Below are 23,455 nucleotides of genomic sequence, written 5' to 3' on the forward strand. Positions count from 1 at the left end.
GTATTTTACTTAATATGAGGCGAGGCAAGAGCCCCGAGGCACCGCGCATAAACCCCATAGATCTTTAAATTTTTTTTATTTTAATTTATAGATTAATAAAATAGCATAATAACACAAAAAATATAAAAGGTACATTAAAATTAATAAGGATTAAAGAAACTTATAAAAAGAAAAGTATCTAGCATTTTTTTACAAATACAGATAATACAATAGTGTTAAAGTTAATATGAGATATAAATTAACCATACTTAACTTTCAATTAATTAAAAAAATATATTTCTTAAAAACTATTATCAAACAACACATTTTACCTCCATAAAAAGTAAATAATTAATACACTTCATCAATATTATAATTTAAAATATTATACCTTCATGATTAAATATAATATTACTTTCAAATTTCAGAGACGTTAAACTAAGACATGAAAACCATGGCTATTTATTTCCCAAAGAAATGTTCAAATGAGACTCACTCTCTTGATGTTCAATTATATAATATGCAATACTATGACTCGTTATTTGAGTAACTCTCTATTTTTATATTCCTACCGATGAAATTATTTTTATTATTCATTTGTTATAGAATTATGAGGGCGAACAATGCTAATTAGGAAATTTAACACATGATTTGTGTAAGAACTGTTAGGCGAACCCCGAGCGTGTTCAAGGCGCACAGTCTGACGCTTGAAGTGTAAGCCTCATAGAACTAAGCCCCGCATATAAGCGTTAGGGCGTTTTGATAGTACCTGCCAAAGGACGAGCCCCAAATGAATTCCAAAAAAGCCTTTTAAAACAAGTAATGTAAGAATCGAATACAAGCAAATTTTATCTTGTACTCATTGTTCCATTATGGTGGACTTAAATGCTAGTCCTTACATCTTTTGTCTCCTCTATCAGAGTTTGCATATGTTGATTGTGACATTGTGAGATCTTTACAAAAAGTACTTAATCTTAAAAAAAAAAAAAATAGTTAGTCATCTATTGAACAAAAATGAATATTTTGAAAAATATTTTTATGCTTTTGATGTGTATTTTCGAACAATTTTTTTCTGTATCTTTGTCAAAATTTGGCCCCTTACTAAAATGCCTCTCTACTATATGAAATAGGACATCAAAACCCTACATTAAAAGTTGGCCCCTTATCTGCTCTTGCCGTCTAAAAATGGGCTCAAAAATGTCCTTCTCCACTAACGGGAGACTCTAAAATCCACGTGGAATTACATTTGCCTATTTAAAAATTCCAATCTTAATTTAAAATGACACACGGATTTAAAAATACCCCAACCCCTTATTATTTCCCTACTCCCTACCCCGGGCCCACCCCCAATCTTTACTTAATATAGCCGTTAGGTTAATTCCAATTACCAGACCATTTCCTTCCCCATTTTCATCCCAAAAGCTTCTCCCTCAAAAAAATTGACCTTCATTGATGTCTGATTTCTCCTACTAATTGGGTCACCTTGTCGATTTCGAGTTGGGTTCTATTTTAGGTTTAATTCTTTTTCATCTTTATCAGTTTGTTTTGGAGATTTCTCTAAAACAATGTCGCAAAGTTCGAGTAGCTTAAATGGGTCGATTAGGAGGTGTCGTTGTGGACTTGTTGCTAATTATTTCATGGCGGGGACTCCTTTAAATGCTGGAAGAAGATTTTTCAAGTGCCCTAAGCATGAGGTAAGTAAATTTGTTGATGGGTTCTTTTAATTATTTCGATTTGACTGTAATTTTTTTTTTTGGTTTTAGGATGAAAAATGTTCCTATTAGGAATGGCAAGACGAGGAGCTTCCTCTTAGAATTTCAAATCTCATATGCAGTTTAAAGAAGGAAAAAGAAGCTATAATTCGTGAAAGAAATGTACTCCAAAGGAAAGTTGTCGATCTTGAGAATGTTATGATGCTCGTCGATCATGAAGGAATAGAATCCTTGGAAGTGGAAAGAAATGTTCTAATGAAGAAGTGGTTGATTTAGAGTACTCAACTGTGCGTGATGCTAAATTTCGGAATAAGATGTGGATTTTCTTTTGTGTGATATTGAGATGTTTTGTTATATTCTTTGGATTAGGGGGAAATGATATATAATGTTAGTGTTATTGTGACTTAATTGTTGTGTTTTATTATGTAATGAAATTTTATGTTTTTATGCAAGGATTTAATGAACCCACTCCCATTCATTTGAATGTTTGTGTCTATGATTGAGTTACTTGCTCTGATAATTAGTTTGTGTCTATGATTTAGTTACTTGCTGTGATAATTAGTTTGTTGGTCTCAAATAGGTGTGTGAGTAAACTGATATGGTGTGAAGTGTTTGAGAATTGACTACTATAACTGACTCGTATATGACCCTGTACAATCCAAAAAGGGTCTAAAATGCCCTCACATATACCTGTTAGACTAGATTCAAACAAGATTTACAGAAGAAAGAGGCGATTAACCAAGCACAAATAGTCATCAACTAGTCATTCAAGGGATAATAGAAATCAACAGAGTTAACTAGTCATTCAATAAATATCAACATAAATGTCATTAACAAGTAGGTGGTTAACCAACCACAAGAACCATAATTGTGGTTGGTAACAAAGAAGGTTGTTCATCAACAAAACATAAGTTTAGAACCACCTACATCTAATGCCATCACATTCAAAATAATTTAAAAATCTGCAGATTTAATCTTCACATGGGTTCTTTCCTTTTCTTCCCATCATCTTAATATTCTTTCTCCTTTGTTGTTCAATGCCCCTATTTTATGTGTAGAGGGGCATTGTATTTCCTTTTATAACAAATATGGTTAATTATTTGTTATGTAGCATCAAGTGGCTGTAGTTTAGTGGTGAGAATTCCACGTTGTGGCCGTGGAGACCTGGGCTCGAATCCCAGCAGCCACATTTATTTTTCCTTTTTTTTTTTTTGCCCAAAATCAGATCTGATTTGATTATGTTTACCTCTGTGTTTAACTCAAGTTTAATCACATTAGTTAGTGCCCCATCTGTATTTATGTATAACTCCTTTTTCTCTCTCTCTCCGTCCGAACACAAGGTGGATCTCATTCGACGTCTTATTCAAACAAAGGTACAGATCTCCATCTGTTCAATTTTTACACACACACTCTCTTGTTTGATGTTTACACATCTGTGACTGTGTATTCATTTGAATATATACAGATCTGAATTTTGTTGTCTGTTATTTCTGGTTTCGTTTTTCCATTGATTTTGATTTTGTTTGTTTCTTCAAAAAATGGGGTTTTGATCGGTGAAAGTGGTACCCATTTCTGATCTTCCTTTGTCGCTTTCGATGATAGTAGAAATGTTGTACATAAATAAATGACGGAAAATTGGAGAAGATGGTAACAATGTGATCACATAGCGGAGTGGATATCGCGTTAGACTCCGAATCTAAAGGTCGTGGGTTCGAATCCCACTGTGATCACTACTTATATTTTGCACCTTTTTTTTTTTTGGTTTCATATTTTGTGTTTGTACTTATTGGGATATAAGCCTGAGGTGACCAAGAATCCGAGCAGAAACAAAACACACTAGTTGATTTCTTCGCTTATGTTACCCAATACCTGCTGGTGGGAGGTGGCAGGTATCGGTGGAATAGTCGAGAGGCGCACAAACTTGCTCGGACACCACCATTGTCCAAAAAAAGAGCTCGAGGTGATCAGTTTGGGAGGCATTAATATCTGCTTCCTCTGCATATACTTAATAGTTATGAACTTGGTGCAACTGCTAAGTAATTTTTGTTTTGATTGGGCATTTTACTGGATTATGGGCAAATTATGCCACCAAAGATATTTCTATTGGAAATGCAGGCTGGTTTTCACTGGTTTGATGGTTTACAACAACAATATATCCAGTATAATCCCACAAGCGGGATTTAGGGCGGGTAGTGTGTACACAGACCATATCCCTATCTTGTGGAGGTAGAGAGACTGTTTCCGACGACGATTGATGGTTTTATTCCTGTAAACTTTTGCCTTGGCACAAGAGATGGTTGTGTAGTTGATATGAGTTTAATTTTTCATTTTTTTCATTGCATTGGTTTTGGGAGTTTGTTTAGCAAAAGTCTCCCTTTACCAATCTAGGGGAAGTACTTGAAAGTCTCAAGGGTATTAGTTAAGCAATTGAAAGAAGAAGAACTGCACCTTAAAATTTTATAGTAAGCATAGATTTGTATGGGTGTTTACCATGATGTTAGGTTTGATTTAAGCATTCTTTATAAAAATGTTAGGTTGTAACAGTTTGGCTAACTGGGTAGATGCGTTCACCATTAGGTACATTGAGACACAGAATTTTAAGGTATCGAAGTGGTTTTAAATTGTCAACAAGTGTAAGGAGCGCTTGTAGAGCTTTAGTATTTTGAGCTAAACAAGTGAATGCTGTCCTCATGATAGGTACCTAACTTGCGCAATGGAGCTTTGCTCTAGTGGTAAAGAGAAAGACCGCTACCTTGAGGTTGTGGTTCTTAATTATTGAGAAAAGAGGTAATTCATAACTATTTTGCGGAATTGGATAACTCTAAATTGTCATTGATCACTGGTGTGTAAAGTGTAACTAAATATTTTTAGGAAGAACTTTGTCTTAATATTTTTAGGAAGTGTAGATTTGTGTGGGTGTTGACCGTGACGTTAGGTTCGCGAATTTAATTTAAGCATTCTCTATAGAAGTGTTAGCATTAGGGTAGGCTATCTACATCACACCCCTCGGGGTGCCGAGTTGCGGGATGCTTTATGCTCCGAATTGCCTTCATTTTTCTTTCTGTAGAAGTCTTAGGTTGTGGCAGTTGGATTGATGCCTGACTGTGGTAGATCATTAGGTATGTTGAGACACAGAATTTTAAGGTATCGAATGGTTTAGATTGTCGACATGTGTAAGGGAGCTGTTGTAGAGCTTTGGAGTTTTAAACAAGTGAATGCTGTGCATATAGGTACCTAACTTGGTCGGTGAGGCTTTGATCTAGTGCTAAGGAGGAGGACCAATACCTTGGGTTTGTGTTTCTTAATTCTTTTAAAAAATGAAAGGTAGTATCATAAGTTCATATCTCATTCCAGAAAATGGATAACTCTAAAATAATTTGGCTTTGTAATCCTCTGTGATAGTCAGTAACTTGTGCTCTCATCAGTGCATTGGATGTACATAGTGAGAGCAATGAGATCACTGCCCGAGTCAGGGTTAAGTTTAAAAGAGAATATGCACAAAAGCGAGATGTCTCCCCAAAACAATGAAAGTAGGGTGTAAAACAAATCAATTGAAATCATTTTCCAACAAATGAGATAAAATAACTATGTAGCAATAGGAATAAGAAAGGGATCTTTGCTTGTTCAAATCCATTTTGCACTAAATAATAAGAAAGATGTTATTTCGCCAAGTGCTTGTCCTCAAAAGAGAAATAAAAAGATATAGTCCAGTTTGCACAGACATAGGTTGAAGTTCTTATAGTTTTGTGCTATACCAATACTCTGGTTCCAAAAAGAATTGAATGTCGATTGTTTCATGATAATATTTTAGTCACTTTACATGGTTACCTTGAAAAGATACAGGGACTGATGAAAAGTAAAAGGTTATTTCAGGAAATTAACTATTGTGTTTAACACACTTGCTTTCTTATATGGACTTTCACTTCAATTAGCATCTATTAGTTCAGTATTATTCATTCTTGTGGTTTTGGAAGGAATTATGTCCCTTGTTTTATTTCTGATCTAGTTTCCGGGAACCAGAGAAGGGATGCCTTGGAGCAACGGTAAAGTTGTCTCCGTGTGACCTATAGGTCTCGTCGTAGAAACAGCCACTAATGCTTGCATTAGGTTACGTTGCCTACATCACACCCTTGGGGTGTGGCCATTTCCCGGACCCTGCGTGAACGCGTGCTGCTGTGTCCTTTCCGGAAGCCAGTCATTGCAAAGTTGTTGTAAATCTAACTTGTGTAACTCAATGTAATAGTTTTCATTTTGTCCTAAGTATTGGCGCTTCAATTTCCTCTTGCAGATAATGGATGATCAAGATTTGGGATTCTTTGCTAACTTTGTTGGCATCTTTATTTTTGTATTTGTTATTGCTTATCATTATGTAGTGGCTGATCCTAAGTACTCAAGCAACTAACTGATGCCAAGCATACAGTTATTTTCCTGGTCTCGTCGAGTCAGAGCTTTTACTTGCCTCTCCCAATTTGTGAATCTCACAGCACTTAGTCTAATGCAAATATGAAGAATTTGTGGTGATAGTTGAGTCTGTACCTAGAGCGTTAAAGCTTGAAGATGCAAAGTTATGTTTAGCAGTAAGTTTTTACTTTGGGTCCCTGAGATCTAGAGGAAATGTGTTTAAACAGTGGAAGGGTAAAAGAAAAAGATCAAGATTAACTTTGTTAAGGAACAGCTCTTCAATCCTTAATATTCGAACAGTAATATTTGTAGTAATTGTTTTTTTGGTTGCCTACATTTTTTGTTTTTGTATTGCTTAGGTCTTAAAAGAGGGGATATTCTTTAGAGAACAGCTTTTCTTCTTTAAACAATTGCTCGAATGTACTTAGAGTTTGGTTCTCCTACGTAGCAAAGCCTTTCACTAGGGGTGCCAAACGGGCTGGTCGTGTTGAATATGAGCGGGTCGAAAATGGATAATACAAAATAAATAAATTATCCGACCGACCCATATTTAATAAGGGACCAGACCATTGAACTTTTCTCTTTTCTTTACTCATCTTTAGTAACCACCAACACTATACGTACATCTTTTGTAAGAGTAGTGTCAGGGTCAGTTTGAGTATACTTTGATTACTCCATAGTATTTTTAATCAGGCCTGTCTATCCACTGAGATTTAGATAGGTAAGATGAAATTGCGTAGATTTGTTTGTTGTTGCTTTTGCCTCTTTTGGTATTTAAAGCAACGTCATATCCTTAGATGCCAACACTAATAACATAATTGTCTCCTATTACCATTACAAAAACGATACTCCTATAATAGTTTTCTTGATAAGGAGCAAAGAATAACTTTACATTTTACTCAAAGAATAACAAGCAAATATCAGATAATGTAAAGGGGAAAAGTTAATTTAAAAAATCAATTTATTTTACATTTTTCTTTAATTTTCTCCACCACCCCACCCTTGCAACCCCCTCTGTCTTACACATGAAATCGAGAGCCATTGATAATAAAACTTACAACCCGGAAACCCGACAAGAGAGAAGAAAAACCCAAGAACATAAACCCGGCGAATCCAAAGGCTATTGAAATATCAGATTGCACACAGAATGCATTGTTGACCTTACACGTGTCCATATCCCTCATCGTCCGAGCCAACGACGTTCCGGCCGAATCCGCCGATAGTAATAGGTACGCAAAAACCTAGGCAAAAAATGATTGAAGACAACATTAGAGGTGTCAAATGTGCGAATTGAGTTGACCTGAATCAGGTTAAAATGACCGAGTTAATCGCCCAAAAATTATTTGGATTGAGATAGGCTGAACCAGATGAGCGAAAAACTGAGTTAGAGCCTAACCCGTCCCGCCCTTAACAAATTTTTATTATTTTTATTTTTATTTATAAAATATCAAAACTAGAAAAAAAGCTTATTTAAATATATTTTGATAAAGTTTCTCGTGAATCGATTTAAATAATATATTTAGGCCCCGTTTGTTCCTTTTTTTTTTTTTTTTGTAGTTTTTTCAAAATGTGTTTGTCCATCAAATTTTTTGAGTTTTTTTTAAAAAAATTAAGTTTTTAAAAATTTCGAAAATGAGTTTTTCAAAAAAATTTAGAAAAACTTTTTCCGCTCACAAAACTCTGCAATATTTTTTAAATAAAATGAATGTCCAACCATAATTTCAAATTTCAAATAGTACTATTTTTTAAGTTAACTTCAAATATGACTTTTTTTTAAAAATTACAATGGTCATGTTCAACCGCCTACTTAGTTCAAAGCAGTCCAACTTTTAAATGAACTGAATTTGAACGGATTAAAATGAACTGAGTTTACGAACCTGGTCGTGGCCGAAATCGAACCAAACTTGGAGCGGTTCAGGGAACACAGTGGCGCCTCTTGAAATCTCCCAAACGGATGCTCCTACTTCGAACAGTGAATATAATGCAACAATTCCACCGGCAACAGCCACAAACCTTTACATAAAATAAAAAGCTTTTAAAAAAATTAAATATCCCAGCAAATTCGAATTCCAGAGTACTAAAACGGAAACGACGCCATTTTATCAATATTTCAAAATTTTCAGCAAAAATTCCATCAATTTTCAGCTCCAGAGTACTAAATCGTCGCGCTTTATCAGTTTGTTTATAAGATATATTATGATTTCAATTTGCCGTTCAATGGAGTGAAAAGAGTTTACTAAAAGCAAAACTGAAATAAAAAATTAAAAAATCAGCAAATTTGAGCTCCGGAGTAATAAAACGACGCCATTTTATCAGTATTTCAAAATTTTCAGCTAATCTGAAGGGATGTAATAAAACGCCGTTCAACCGACTGAAAAGAGTTAATTAAAAGCAAAAATAATATAATAATATATACTATAAAAATACCAGCAAATTTGAACAACGAAATACTGAAACGACGTCATTTTATCAGCATTTCAAAAATTTCAGCAAAAAATCCATCAAATTCCAACTCCGGAGTGTTAAAAAATCGTCGTGTTTTAACATTTTGCTTTCTGTGCGATGTCAATTTCCAGTTTAATCGAACGAAAAAATGCATCAAATTTCAACTCCCGCAATTAAAAACGATGTCGTATTATCAAAAGGCTTTGTAGTTACCTGAAGGCGTCGAAGTGGTGCCACTGAGGAAAATCTGAGCCGCCGCGGCGAGAATTAGTAAACATGAAGATAGTAGAGGCAAGAGAGAAGCAGAAGGAAGCAAATCGGAAGACGATAATCAAAATGTTGAAACGCCGGAGCTTGTGTACAGACACGGTGGAGTGAAAGTGTGACGGCGACGGCGTATCAACGACGCCGTTTCGTACCTGAGGTGACCTCATCATCTTTTTTCTTTATCCTTTATTTATCTTCTCTCTAGCCAGAGACAGCGAAATAACGGTGCATTGATAAATAACAGGAAGAAATGGTAAAGTTAGAAGCTTTTAGTGTTGTGTTTCAATGGAGGAGTAGGGTTTTGAGTTGGGAGTTTGAAGTCACGGGAAATGAGATGATTCCCATGAAAGGATAGAAAGACAGAGAAAAAGAGAGGAATATGTCTGTAAAAAGATAGAAAGGAAATTGTAAGGAAGGTGACAAAAGGGGCAACAGAACAAGAGGAATATTGCCTGTAAATTTGAAATGAACTTATTTTATATTTGGTTGAGATAAAATAGTGGTATAACTTATCTCGGATTAGTTATCTTGGCATTGTAGTATTTTTTATCCCTATGAAAATTCTAGAATAATTAATTCCGGAATAACTTAATTCTCAACCAAACGACCCCTTAATTCTGTGACACAAGGTAAAATCTCAATAGGATAACTTCCTCCTAATCGTTGTAACCAAACGAACCCTTAATATTTAATTACATAATTCGGTGTAAAACTTAGATGCATTATTCGTAACCTTTTACTAATTCGGTAACTGATGGGCTAGGTAAGACAAGTCTCATTTTAAATGACATGCGCTTCTGACTTATACTATTTCTTCGCGTGCTGCGAGAGATGTCGTTGGATTTATTTTTTTTGGTACAAAAGATAATATTTATATATATTTAAGTACTGCGTACAGAGAGTGGCTGGTATAGCCTTCCATTACAAGTGGCTTTAGTGCCATACTGTAATAAGCTACTACTAGACGAAGCTACATTAGTACTACTATGTATTAAGCTACTACTAAAGGAAGCTACATTAATACTACTACTACCATTAACATGCAGCATATTGTTTACATAGGAACTGCTAATAGAGCCATGTGTTGTTTTGCTTATATTTACATCCAAAAAGTGCTTCTTATCAGCTTCCAAAGCTTGGTTCACAAAAAGTGGTGCCACAGGATAGACATACGGATCACAAGTATGAACAAAACATTTGGCTGCCTTTGCTAGGTGGTCTGCTACAACATTCTGCTCTCTGTACGCATGTTGGACAGACGGATTATTAAGTTGGTGGAGGAGGTACCTGCAGTCATTTAGCATATTGGCAAATGGAAGGTTGTCAGTTTGCAACCATGTAATAATATGTTGAGCATCTAACTCAACTTCAATAGGTATTAAATTATGTTGTAAGACCAAGTTAAATCCTGTAATTAAAGCATATAACTCCGTTGATAGCGTCGATCCCTTGTGGATAGCTTGTGCAAACCCTAGTATCCATTCACCCTTTGAATCTCGAATTGATCCTCCAATTCCACTTGCATTTGTGCCATTGGCTTTAACTTATAATTGTTTTGCACAGGAGGTTGCCATCCAAGGTTAGGCAAACACTTTTTCTTAGATTTATGATAATAGACTGTCAAATAAGCATACTTAGTAGCTTGGTAGGTTGTTATGGAAACATTAACTCTTTCCTTTAATAAATTAAAATTATTCTTGTTACGAGAATGTTCCACAAGCTTATAGGCAAGTATGTTTTGGGGCTTAAATTATAAGGGAGGATTAAATTCTTAGAGCTAATAAGAGTATATAATCAATTCTTAGTCCCTTGGATGGTGCATATATATATCAGTAGATTTTTAAGTCCTAATTCCTTCCAGTATGCAGTAGCATTTTCGCAAAGAAGGAAGATATGCCTAATATTTTCTTCAACATTTTGGCAGTAAGTGCAAGTGTTGTTTTGAATTAAATGAATATTGGTGAGATAAGCTTTGGTGGGTAATCTATCATGGTATAACAACCATAGAAAAGCTTTTATCTTGGGTAAGATTGGTAGCTTCCATATCCATGAAAAGTTAGAGGGAGGTGTTGGTGAAGTTGTGAATTTGTCTACCAAATTATGGTACATAGAGCGAGATGTAAAAGTACCCGTTTGTGTTAATCCCCAGTATGGGATGTCCGGAGTTTTGTGAAGTTGAGAAATATAAATTTGCTGTATTGGTTGTGTGATATCCTTTGGTAATTCAAAAGGCATTGCCTTCCAATCCTAACCAGCATTATTTAGGAAAGAAGATACTTTGATGTTATCTTGATTTAGAGGAAGTGGTCCTTGGATTAAGGAACGAATTGTAATTCTAGGATTTAACCAAGGATCATTCCAGAAATTAATGTGTTGGCCTGTTTCAATTTTCTATTTTAACCTATTTTGGCATTGTTCCCATCCTTTTAAAATATTAGACCAAATCCTAGAGTATTTAAAGCCCTTCTTTCTAGTCAAATACTTATTAAGGAGTACCTGAGCCCATAAAGTGTTAGGTGATTTAAATACTCTCCAAGCTAAATTAGCAAGGAGTGATGAATTTTTTATGTCAAGCTTTTGAATTCCTAAGCCTCCTAAATCTTTTGAAGTAGTGATGATATCCCATTTTAGAAGGGGAATTCTTTTCCCCAGAGGAAATTCCGCTGGTATTGATTCATTTTAGCAATAATTGTAGGTGGAATGTTAATATATTGCATAATATGGTTAGGTAAGTTATTTAAAGTTGATTTTATAAGCGTAGCTCTGCCTGCTATTGTTAGGAACTTAGTTTTCCAGCCTGCAAGTCTATTTTTAAAATTATCTAGCAGGAATTGGAAATTCTCCTTTTTTGGTTTCCCTTGGAACATTGGAAAACCTAAATATTTTCCAAATGATATGCCCTCTTTAATACTAAAGGAGTCCGTAACAAATTGTTTATCTACCTGCTTGCAATTTTTGGAGAAGTAAATCTTCGATTTGTCAAAGTTAATTTGTTGTCCTGAATGATGCATGAATTGGTTTAATACATCAACCATTGCATAACAACTTTTAGTAGTGACTTTTGAGAATAAGATAATGTCATCTGCAAAGAATAAATGTGAAAGTGTTGGTCCTTGTTTAGAGACCTTGATAGTTTGCCATTGGAGATATTCTATACCTCTTGAAATATTATGCGATAACATTTCCATACACATTATAAATAAGTATGACGATAAAGGATCTCCTTGCCTTATTCCTCTAGTAGGTGTAAAATAATGAGTTCTGGATCCATTAATGATGATTGATATGGAAGATGTAGTGATGCATGACATAATTAAAGAAACAATAGGTTCTGAAATATTAAAATAGTGAAGAGTTTGTTTGATGAAAGACCATTCCAGTCGATCAAACGCCTTTTCTAAATCCAACTTTAGGATCATGGCAGAAGACTTACCTTGCATTTTTGTAAGATAATTTAGAGTTTCTTGAACTATTATGGCATTATCAGAAGCCCTTTTTCCTTGTTAAAACTTGTTTGTGTAGGTCCAATTATTTTATTGACAATAGGTTTAAGACGATTAACAATAATTTTAGTTATAAGCTTATATAGAGTATTGCAAAGACTAATGGGACGAAATTGCTGTATTATAGATGGATACTTTATTTTTGGTATTAAACAGACTAGTGTTTTATTCAATTCTTCAGGAATAACATTAGTGATGAAAATTTCTTCACAAAAATAAATAACCTTACTTCTAACTTATGCCCAGTATCTTTGATAAAAGAACGGGTGCAAACCATCCGGACCTGGGAATTTATAAGGTTTAAAGCTAAACATAGCTTCCTTTATCTCCTCATGGCTAATTGGGGCACTAACCAATTGAATGTCAGTATAAGACATGTTCCAAGTACTAGGGTTCCAATGAGAATTAGCCGTACTTATATCTTTAGTGTTGAACAAAGATTTATAGTATTGTAGGATAAAATTATGTAGCTAGGATGGTTCATCAACCCAATTTCCAACTGCGTCCTTTAAAGCAGTAATTCTATTCCTATGTCTCATATGTAGAGTAGACATATGAAAAAACTTAGTATTAGCATCTCCATCATTTATCCAATTAATGCGGGATTTTAATTTCCAAAATTCTTCTTCAACACGTAAGAGGTTACTATAGTCTAAATTGAGTTGTATTTCCAAGTTTTGAAGGAATTGACTTGTAGGATAATGAACTGATGCCTGTATACCTCCTAGTCTAGCTAAAATTTTCCTTTTTTCTTGGAATATGTTACCAAAAGTTTGCTTATTCCATCTAGTTGCTACTACCTGAAAATTATGAATAGTTTCAAACAAAAGTTGTTCGTCAGACCAAATATTATGAACTAATTGTTGAAAATGTGGGTGTGAAGCCCTCATAGTTTCAAAGCGAAAAATATTATGATGTATTGTTGTTGGGGGTTCTAAAGTAATTAAAAGAGGGCAGTGATCGGAATGAGTACGAGGTAGATGATTAACTAGAACTTCAGGATATAGGTTCAACCAATCATAGTTAGCCAAAAACGATCAAGTCGCTCTAGGATTGTGTACCCATGTCTACGTTTATTAGTCCAAGTATATCTACTACCTTGAAATCCTAAATCAACTAACTTGCAAGTGTTAATAAAATTGCCAAAGTTATCAGTTCTTCGATTATTAATGGGAAGTCCACCAAACTTTTCTTTTGATTCTAAAATTTCATTAAAATCACCCCCAATTAGCCAAGGCATAGAAACAATGTTATGCAAATTCAGTAGATTATACCACAGTATATCACGTAGTTGATAATAAGGGCTAGCATATATTGCAGATAAAAGTCAAGGTTGTTTATTTGTACTTACCTGGACCACACAATGGATCTCTTGCTGAGAAAGCCTCATTTCAGTAACATTGATACTAGCTTCATTCCATAAAACAAGTAATCCACCTACGAGACCATTAGATGACACTTGTGACATATTAGTAAAATTAAAGTCATCACGAAGCCTAGTGTGATCTTGCATGTGAGTTTCTAGTAGAATGGCTAACACTGGCCTGTGATTATCTAAGAGAGATCGAAAATGCCTATGAAACTCAAGATTGTGTGACCCCCTACAATTCCATACTAGGAAATTCATATAAGAGTTAGGAGAGGTTATCTCCCTCATGGGAGGTGGAACCATCAGACTGACTGCCTGAGTCATCATCTGACCTAGACTTAGAGAAGGAGTGAGCTGAAGTAGTGTGGGGATGATCACCATCGCATATTTGCCTATTTCTGGATTTGTTGTTTGACGAAAATTTAGACTGCATTCAATCATTTCTGGGGGGCATTTGAGAATGATTTTTTTCCGAACTGTTCTTTTAGGTTGTAAAATTGAATTCCCTTCAGCCACCAAAACTCCGTCCTCGTTGCCCTCATTTCTGCTAGTATCTCTGCTAATTCTTGCCTTGTTCGAGTATCTAGTGCGGGAGGAGATTGAGGAGGGGTATCTTGTGGACTCTCCTGTGGTGTAAGGTTCTCCAAGGGACTCAGTGGGCTCACATAGGGAGAAAGAGGGTTGAATGTGTCTAGTGCCTGAAACCAAGAGACATAGATTTGCCCCATGTGATGAGGAGGGTAGAATGGAAGAAGTTGGAAGTTCTGATTTCCTAATGGATTCAGAGGAGTTGGAGGGTACTGCCAGTGTGCTTATGTTGAGGAGGATGCCTGGATCTCTAAGAACAATGGGGTCTGAGTCGAGTACCATTGGTTTTGGTTGTAAGACTCCATTCCTATCCTTATTCCCTCTATCACTATCTCCGCTAGGTGAGTGGGATTTTGAATTAGCAACACAACTTCCTGGTTGTTTAACTCCATTGTGAATACTAGGGCATAACCCTGCAGACCCATCTCCAGCCAGGATTGAAGGGGCTGATCCATAGACATCTGTTGAGATGTGTAGATCATCAGTATGGAGATGTGTGGAACCTGGGGGCCCTGCATGATCAACCTTGGTAGATGGAAAAAGTGATTGTTCACCTGCATGTTCTCCCTGAAGTATTGGTTTCGACTATCGTTGATGAAAGTTGGCCTCTGCATTTTGTGTGGTCTCAGAGGAGGGAAGCAATGGTGTTGTATTTGTTAAAGGGTCTGTATTATTATTATCAAAAAGCTTAAGAGGCGGAACTATCCATGAAGACTTTAATGGGATAGAATGAGTAAGAATGGGTGAATCACATGGATAATAATCATTATGTTTGCATGGATCAGCTTCATTGCTATCCCGAATTATTGTGGCATGCAAATTACTTGAAGAGTTATTGGGTAATGAGGAGGACGTGTCTAAGGGTGTGATAACTAGATGTAATAAACCATTTAGTGATAGGTTCATATGAGGAGGTGGAGTGTTACGTGGAAAATCCATCCTATGTGGATTCTGTTGCTGAGGAAACGTGGTACAGTTCTGAGAAAGATTTATAGGCTTAGGTTGTGTATCAGATAAGGTAGAACTGGGTTGAGTAATTTTTTGATTGGGTAAAAAGGGGGGCTGTAATAATGAAGTGTTGGAATGGTGTAAAGTGGTCTCAGTTTGCATTGTTACTACTTTATTAAGTGAACCAACTTGGTTAGGATTACTATTCAGTGGGCTTGAGTCCATATGATCAGCATGTGGTCCATATTGCCCAATAAGAGGACTAAACATATTAGACAAATCCTTATTGGGCTTAGACAGCTCATCTTCGTTTAACAGAAAGGAGGAGCCCAAAGATGGGCCTTTAGGGTTTGAGGACTTACCTGGTAGCAGATATGCCGACGTTTGTTCCAGCGGCGGAGTATTGGTGGGGCTGTTATTCTGTCGTTGTTTATATGAAGAGTTGAATCTTTTTGGAAAAACAACTGTTTTCCACTCTGGTTCAGGTTTGGCAGAAGTGGATGGTTGATTTGTTATAGGATTTTGTATAGTTTGGTTAGGAGTTGGACAGTTCTGAATTATATGACCTAGATGGACGCAACTAGTGCAGAGTATGTTGATACCTTCGTATAGGAGGATTTGCTGTGATTTCCTATGTTTATGTGTGTTTTGAGGGGTCGCTCCAAGGGTACTTTAATGCAAATACGTGCATAGCGTCCTCTTGTAGTTGTTGAAGTATATGTATCAATCTTTAAGAGATGTCCTAATTTAGATCCAACTCATTATAATATCTCTACATCATAAAATTCCGTTAGTAGCTCAGGGAGCCTTACCCAGATTGCCGAGTAGGTTAGCTGTGTGGATGGTTCAATAAACTTGGGTTCCCACCTACGTACTGATAAGAAGTGATTTAGAATAAACCACGGACCTCCCTGTAGAGCTTTTAGCATGTTGTCTTCCTGTTGAAATTTGATAAGGAAGAAATCTGACCCTAGGTCAATAATAGAGAGTTCTTCTGTGGGTTTCCAGATTTCTATGAGCTTGGTCTTTAGTAGATGGTGTGCAATTCTTCGTCTAAAAAGCTTAATAATTACTGAGTATTTCCAAAGTTCATATAAACGCGCCTTATCAGTAGTTGAAATTGGTATGAAAGTATCATCCTCATCTGTGTCTTGGATGAATTCATCAGATAGGTCAGGCTTAGATAGCGGTTGGTGATGGTTGCTGATAGATGTAGAGAGGTATTTGTTAGCAAGTAGTATTTGGAGGAAAGATACTGGTTTGTGGTTTATGAGTTTGTTATCTATTTGCATAGAAGTGAGGTCGGGTGGTTCTTCAAGTTGGTAATGGGATAAAAGGTTGTTGTTAGGAACATACATTTTTAGGAAATATGTTGTGGTTATACGTATCAGAAGATATGAATATTAGTGGAGTGTCTACGGTGGAAAGTTAAACGGAGGAGGAAGGAAGTTTAATTACATGAGAGCAACAACAACCCAGTAAAATCCCATTAATGGGGTATGGGGAGGGTAGTGTGTATGCAGACCTTACCCCTACCCCGAAGGGGTAGAGAGGCTGTTTCCGAAAGACCCTCGGCTCAAGAAAGCAAAAAGACAAAAAGGAGATAATATTAGTATCAACAAAGAAATCATATGAAAACAGGAACAACATAAACTTTAGAAGAAAGATGCAAAGCAAAAGCGATAGCTAGTAAATCGTTCCTGCGCTGAAAAGTGAAATAGTAAGACACAACATTGCCACTAACTATCCTACACAAAAACCCTACCAGACTGGTACCTAACCTACAACCCTAATACTAGATCTCCACATCTCCCTATCCAGTGTCATGCCCTCGGAAATCTGAAGCCTCGCCTTTTTCGGCCTGATCACCTTTCTCCAATACTTCTTAGGTCGCCCTCTACCTCTTCTCGTGCCCTCCACAACCAACTGCTCACATCTTCTAAATGGTGCATCTGGGCTTCTCCTCTGAACATGCCCGAACCATCTGAGTCTCGCTCCCTGCATCTTGTCATCAATGGGAGCCATATGCACCTTCTCCTGAATATCATCATTCCTAATCTTATCCATTTTAGTATGCCCGCACATCCACCTCATCATCCTCATTTCTGCTACTTTCATCTTCTGGATATGTGAGTTCTTTACAGGCCAACACTCAGCCCCATACATCATGGTCGATCTAACAACCGCTTTATAGAACTTACCTTTGAGTAACGGTGGCACTCTCTTATCGTACAAGACTCTAGATGCTAACCTCCACTTCATCCATCCTACACCAATACGATGTGTAACATCCTCATCGATCTCCCTTACCCCTGGATAACCGACCCAAGGTACTTGAAGCTTCCTCTACTTGGGATGACCTGTGATTCAAGCCTCACATCCATGTCCACTTCCCTCAGCTCAGAGCTAAACTTACATTATAGGTATTCTGTCTTCGTCCTGCTTAGCTTGAAACCCTTAGACTCAAGAGCCTGTCTCCAAACCTCCAACCTATCGTTAACACCGGCTCGCGACTCATCAATTAAAACTATGTCATCGGCAAATAACATGCACCATGGCACCTCCCTTTGAATATGGTGTGTTAACGCGTCCAGCACCAGGGCGAACAAAAACGGACTGAGGGAAGAACCTTGGAGTAATCCCATTTCCACCGGAAAACAATCAGAATCGCCTTTTACTGTCCTAACTCGAGCATTTGCCCCAACATACATGTCCTTAATCGCCATAATGTAAGGGACCGACAAACCTTTTGCCTCCAAGCATCTCCAGAGAACTTCTCTAGGAACCTTGTCATACGCTTTCTCTATGTCAATAAACACCATGTGCAGATCCTTCTTTTTCTCTCTGTACAGTTCCACCAACCGCCTAACAAGGTGTATAGCTTCCGTGGTTGAACGACCCGGCATGAACCCGAACTGGTTATCAGATACAGACACTATCATCCTCACCCTCGCTTCAACCACCTTCTCCCACACTTTCATGGTATGACTCAGTAACTTGATATCCCTATAATTGTTACAACTATGGATATCACCTTTGTTTTTATACAATGGAACTATCGTACTCCACCTCTACTCATCTGACATCTTCTTCTCCTTAAAAATAACATTAAACAACCCAGTCAACCACTCCAAACCTGCTCTCCCCACACACTTCCAAACCTGATCTCCCCACACACTTCCACACACTGCTCTCCCCACACACTTCCATTTTTATACAATGGAACTATCGTACTCCACCTCCACTCATCTGCCATCTTCTTCTCCTTAAAAATAACATTAAACAACCCAGTCAACCACTCCAAACCTGCTCTCCCCACACACTTCCAAAATTCCACAGGAATCTTGTCTGGCCCGGTTGCTCTGCCCCTACTCATCTTACACATAGCTCCTACAACCTCCTCAACCATGATACGCCTGCAGTACCTAGAGTCAAGGTGACTCTCGGAATGCTCAAAATCTCCTAGCGCAATAACCCGATCCCCTTCTTCGTTCAGGAGTTTCTGAAAGTAAGTCTGCCATCTCCTCTTAATCTGGGCATCTTCCATCAATACTCTACCATCTTCGTCCTTGATGCATCTCACTTGGTCCAAATCCCGAGCCTTCCTATCCCTCAATTTAGCCATCTGGAATAACTTCTTCTCCCCGCCTTTTCCCCCTAGTTCCTCATACATACGACCATACGCTGCGGTCTTAGCCTCCGTGACCGCCAGCTTAGCTTCCTTCCGTGCTACCTTATACCTCTCCATTCATGCTCGCCTCTCCTCCTCACCTATGCTCCCCACTAACTTCAGGTACGCCGCCTTCTTAGCTTCCACTTTACCTTGGACCATTTCATTCCACCACCAATCTCCTTTGGGCCCACTAGAGATGCCCGTCGCGACCCCTAACACCTCCTCGCAGCCTCCCTTATACAGTCTGCTGTCACGGACCACCTAGAGCTCGCGTCGCCACGTCTCCTCTAGGCTCCCTTAGCCGACAACCGCCCCTCCAGCTCTTGGGCTTTATCCTTAGTTAAGGCTCCCCACCTGATTCTTGGTCTTCCTCGAGCAGACCTTTTCCTCCTCTTTAACATAATACCCACGTCCATCACCAAAAGCCTATGTTGCATCGCGAGTAACTCGCCCGGAATCACCTTGCAATCCTTACACAGACCTCTGTCATACCTCTTGAGGAGGAAATAATCAATCTGAGTCTTCGCCATTGTATTCTGAAAAGTAACCAAATGCTCATCCCTCTTCGGAAAGCTAGAGTTCACAATTACCAAACCAAATGCCTTAGCGAAGTCCAAAAGTGAGGTGCCTCCCCCGTTCCTCTCCCCAAAACCAAAGCCTCCATGCACTTCGCCATAACCACCAGAGATCGACCCAATATGACCATTGAAATCCCCTCCTATGAATATCTTCTCAGCAGGCGGAACCTGGCGCACAATCTCATCTATCCCTCCCAGAAGCGTCGTTTAACCTCCTCATCTAGGCCCACATGCGGCATATAGGCTCTAACGACATTTAGGATGTACTCACGAACCACCAACTTAATAGTCATCAATCTATCATTCACTCGTCTAACCTCAACTACAAAATCTCTAAGTTTCCTATCCACCAAGATACCTACTCCATTCTTACCTCTCTGGACTCTTGAGTACCAAAGTTTATACCCGTCTACGTCCCTCGCCCTCGACCCTACCCACCTTGTCTCCTGAACACAAGCTATATTGACCCTCCTCTTCTGGAGGATCTTCGCCAACTCTATAGACTTACCCGTCAATGTACCTACGTTTCATGACCTAATTCTCAACCTATAGATACCCTTGTTCCTTTTACCTCTATTGCCTCCCGTACGGCCCCTAACACCCGCCATACCCCACACCCCACCCCACGCCTTACCACACGCTCCTCCCGAGGACATGACCTCACTCGACCAATCCAAGCCACAACCACTATACCTACAATAGATTAAAGGAATCACTAGCACACACAAGGCAACAGACCCAACTAGGGAAAAAAAACAAGTTGCAACTACAGGAACACTAATACGGTGAATAACTAATACGAAGAAAGATGACAACAATTTATTTAGCCAACACAACAGAGATAAATAGCAAAATGAGAGGTACCAACTCCCGCTAGTAGAACCTGGGAATTTTCTCGGTATATACGAAGATGTTGCAGCCACCTAGCACGTTTGCGTCCAACTCCCGCTGCCCCTTGCTGACACTCGCTCGGGTTGTTCTTTAATGTTTGCACGCACACATTTCGTTCACCGTTAATAGCCACAGGTCCTAACATGAAATACACACAGAACACCACAAAGCCAAACAAAGGCAGGAGGGGATATCACCGCTACCACTGGTGAGGCCCACTCACAGCAAATGAGCGCAAAAAATGGGTGAAATAAAATCTAAAGTTGATTTACAAAACAGGGTGAAATAACACAAATAAAGGTTAATTTCCTTGAATTATCAAGTTAAAAATTCAATAAATTTGGTCAAGGCTTCCCAAGAAAATGGGGCGTAGATTTTTTGGCCTTTTCCGTTGAGATAACCAGAGAGGACCGGAAAAATATTTTTTTTTAAAAAACAAAAAATTATGGAATCGTAGATCTAAAAATTTAAAGCCTATGAGTCATGCAAAAAAGTTTCTACAACTATTCAACTAAACTACAAGAACGCATATACTACTGTAAAAGAATTTTTTTACAGATAATAAAAATATAAAAGAATTTTTGTCAAATATACTATTGTCAATGTATATTAGAGTCGAAAAATCAGATTTCAAAGAAATCGTCATGACGATATCAACCTGAGATGAAACTCTAGGTTGAAATAGCTGAGAAATCGCCAGAAAAGGAACAAAAAGGTGAACAAGTGGACCTTTTTGGTGGGGGGAGAAGATGAACCAGTGAAGTGGGTTGAGGGAAAGACGATAGAAGAGAGAGAGAGGATAAGGGAAGGAGGGAGAGATGTGGGGGGGGGGGGTGGGTAACCTGTTGGAAGGTGGTCGTCGGCGCCGGTACTTTGCCGGCTGAATCTGGAAATTATTTTGTACGTTGGGGGAGACAGTACTTCAGCGAAAGAGGGACAATTTAATTACATGAGAGCATTTTTGGAAAAGATAAATCTCTATACGTATAATTCCATCCATTTTGTTTACTAATTTTCTTATCTTTCTTTCTCTCCTTCTTCCCTCCGTTGGAGTTTCATTCCCTCACTTAATTGTTAGCTAGTTTTTGGTTGCTTTGACTCTCTTTCAAAAAAAAAAAAAAAACTTACTGAATATTACGTACCATTAATACTGGGGTTGTTTGTTTTTTCAATAAGATATATTAGATCATAATGTAGGAATTGTAATAAGAAATTAAATCATAACAAAATTATTTAGTAGATATATTTTGTTAGTAGTGTTTGACCAAAAGAGTGCTAAACGTTTTAGTTAAACTGATTAATGATGAGATACATGATGAAAGGTAAATTTTAGCCAAACATAATTAACTCTAAATCCAAACATATTGAATATCACAATCAAAGGAAGACAAGTTTATATAAGATTCCTTAAGATGATTGACAGACATCAAATGTAAATAATAAGCTTACATTTTTGATATGTTTGTACCGTACTTGTAAGATCAAAGAAGGAAAAGAGGGAAAGTTGTTGATAATTAAGAGATCTATCTTTGTTGATTCAACAAGGATGATTACAAAAAGTTGTTGCCAAAATCTGGGCTGTTGGTTTGTTGTTGGGGATCTCCTCTTGTTCTCGTCTTTGATACATTGCTCCTCTCTTTTCTTGAATGAGCTCCCCCTTTCTCTTGTCTTCTCTGCTCATATATATATTATCAACCTTTCCCTTTATCCAACGGTCTCTACCCAATGGACTCTCTCATGACTATACTCTTCCTTACTTGTCTGAGTGGTACGATATGTGCTGTCGTGCGGGCCTTCTGACAACTCGATCACGACAGTGGCCGAGATGCTCGCCGATGTTACGCTTCGTGGGTAAGACTACGGTTTGGTCGAACCCTTATCGTTTCTTTTAAGGACAACCGTCTTGTGGTAAGATTTTGACCCATACAAGTAGGAAAGAAGAAATATATTCTATCAGTATATGTTTGATTTATTGGACTAAAAATAAAATATATGAGATATAAAAAGATAGTACATATTTAGTTTAGTACTTATATATGAATTTATATTCTATGTAGTGACTATCACTTTTTTAATTATGCATTACTAAGCCAAGTTGAACTATTACAATAGGTGAATCTCCATACGGTAACTTGAAAGATTAGTATACTTATAACATGACAAAGTGTGCAAAAATATAAAAGTTCTTTGAATTGTCGGTACTCAGTATGTATAAAATTTAAACTCTTTATATATATTTATATTGACTTCGTATTTAGTATTTACACTTATGATTTACCGTATTAATATAGTATGAGTCCAAATTTGAATGACCACAATCATTGACGAATACGACAAACGACGAGATCTTCATAGCTCGATGTCCTGTGGAGTACGACAGACAGCGAACAGAGGATGCATGACTTTTACAGTAGTGTAGGCCCAACAACGGGCGCTAGGAATATTCTTTCGAATATTCCCTATGATATGTCTTTTAGGGTTCAGAAGGGGTTTGTCCCTTGTATATAGCGGGAAAACAACCTTGTAAAGGGAACTTTTTTTTACCTGTTTAGCAAAGAACACCGACTGTAATACTTTTCTACACAAAAGATTGGCATTCTTAAAGTTCGATCACTCATTCTCGCAAGATCAAGAAATATTATCCATTACGTTCATCTTTTAAACCTTTTGTTCTATAGTTTATTATACTTAGCTAAGATTTACCCCTTCATTCCCTTTGATTGATTTATTCAAAAAGGTTCTAATATCTTTTGAGTCAAACAATTTGGCGCCGTCTGTGGGGATTTTAATTTCGTCTAGATCCTTGAAAGGGATAATCACCTCTTCTTAGCCTCGCAAGGACCAACAATGGAAGGAAAAGGGGAAGCAAGATTAAAGGCAATAGTAGGTGTCACGAATAACCTTCTGGATTCCATCAACGTAGCCGGCAGGGAAGACAATGAAAACGCAACGCCAAGCGCTACACCTGAGGGATATACCTCCCCCCCCAACGAAAGCGTGACTGTCTCGCGCGAGAGGGGAACCTCAACATCCGTAGCGGGAGAAGTACCACCAGGTAGTGAAAAGTCTATTAGAAAAGTGGTTGACAAACACCTTGAGCA

The 23,455-nt window shown here is 37.6% G+C and overlaps 2 protein-coding genes, 1 long non-coding RNA gene and 2 other non-coding genes across 5 annotated transcripts; 3 read left to right on the forward strand and 2 right to left on the reverse strand.

Annotated features, from left to right (window-relative positions):
* Positions 1–2,669: 2,669 nt before the first annotated feature.
* LOC107820121 (uncharacterized) lies at positions 2,670–6,424 on the forward strand. The gene is made up of 2 exons (XR_001655863.2): positions 2,670–3,064; positions 5,698–6,424. It is a non-coding gene; the product is annotated as an uncharacterized LOC107820121 (long non-coding RNA).
* On the forward strand, positions 2,809–2,880 carry TRNAH-GUG (transfer RNA histidin (anticodon GUG)). The gene has a single exon. It is a non-coding gene; the product is annotated as a tRNA-His (tRNA).
* TRNAR-CCG (transfer RNA arginine (anticodon CCG)) lies at positions 3,349–3,421 on the forward strand. Its single transcript has one exon. It is a non-coding gene; the product is annotated as a tRNA-Arg (tRNA).
* A 593-nt stretch (positions 6,425–7,017) lies between the features above and the next one.
* On the reverse strand, positions 7,018–9,503 carry LOC107820119 (CASP-like protein 4C2). Its single transcript, XM_016646335.2, has 3 exons — positions 8,751–9,503; positions 7,970–8,105; positions 7,018–7,333 (listed from the first exon to the last, which is right to left on the reverse strand). The coding sequence occupies exons 1-3, from the start codon at positions 8,972–8,974 to the stop codon at positions 7,112–7,114; spliced, it is 582 nt and encodes a 193-aa protein (XP_016501821.1). The 5' UTR covers positions 8,975–9,503; the 3' UTR covers positions 7,018–7,111.
* Positions 9,504–9,955: 452 nt separating this feature from the next.
* Positions 9,956–14,546, reverse strand: LOC107820118 (uncharacterized). The gene is made up of 2 exons (XM_016646334.2): positions 13,659–14,546; positions 9,956–10,091 (listed from the first exon to the last, which is right to left on the reverse strand). Exons 1-2 carry the CDS (start codon positions 14,544–14,546, stop codon positions 10,071–10,073), a joined length of 909 nt encoding a protein of 302 aa, XP_016501820.1. The 3' UTR covers positions 9,956–10,070.
* Positions 14,547–23,455: the final 8,909 nt, after the last annotated feature.

This window comes from Nicotiana tabacum, chromosome 16 (genome assembly GCF_000715075.1).
Source record: "Nicotiana tabacum cultivar K326 chromosome 16, ASM71507v2, whole genome shotgun sequence".
NCBI lineage: Eukaryota > Viridiplantae > Streptophyta > Magnoliopsida > Solanales > Solanaceae > Nicotiana > Nicotiana tabacum.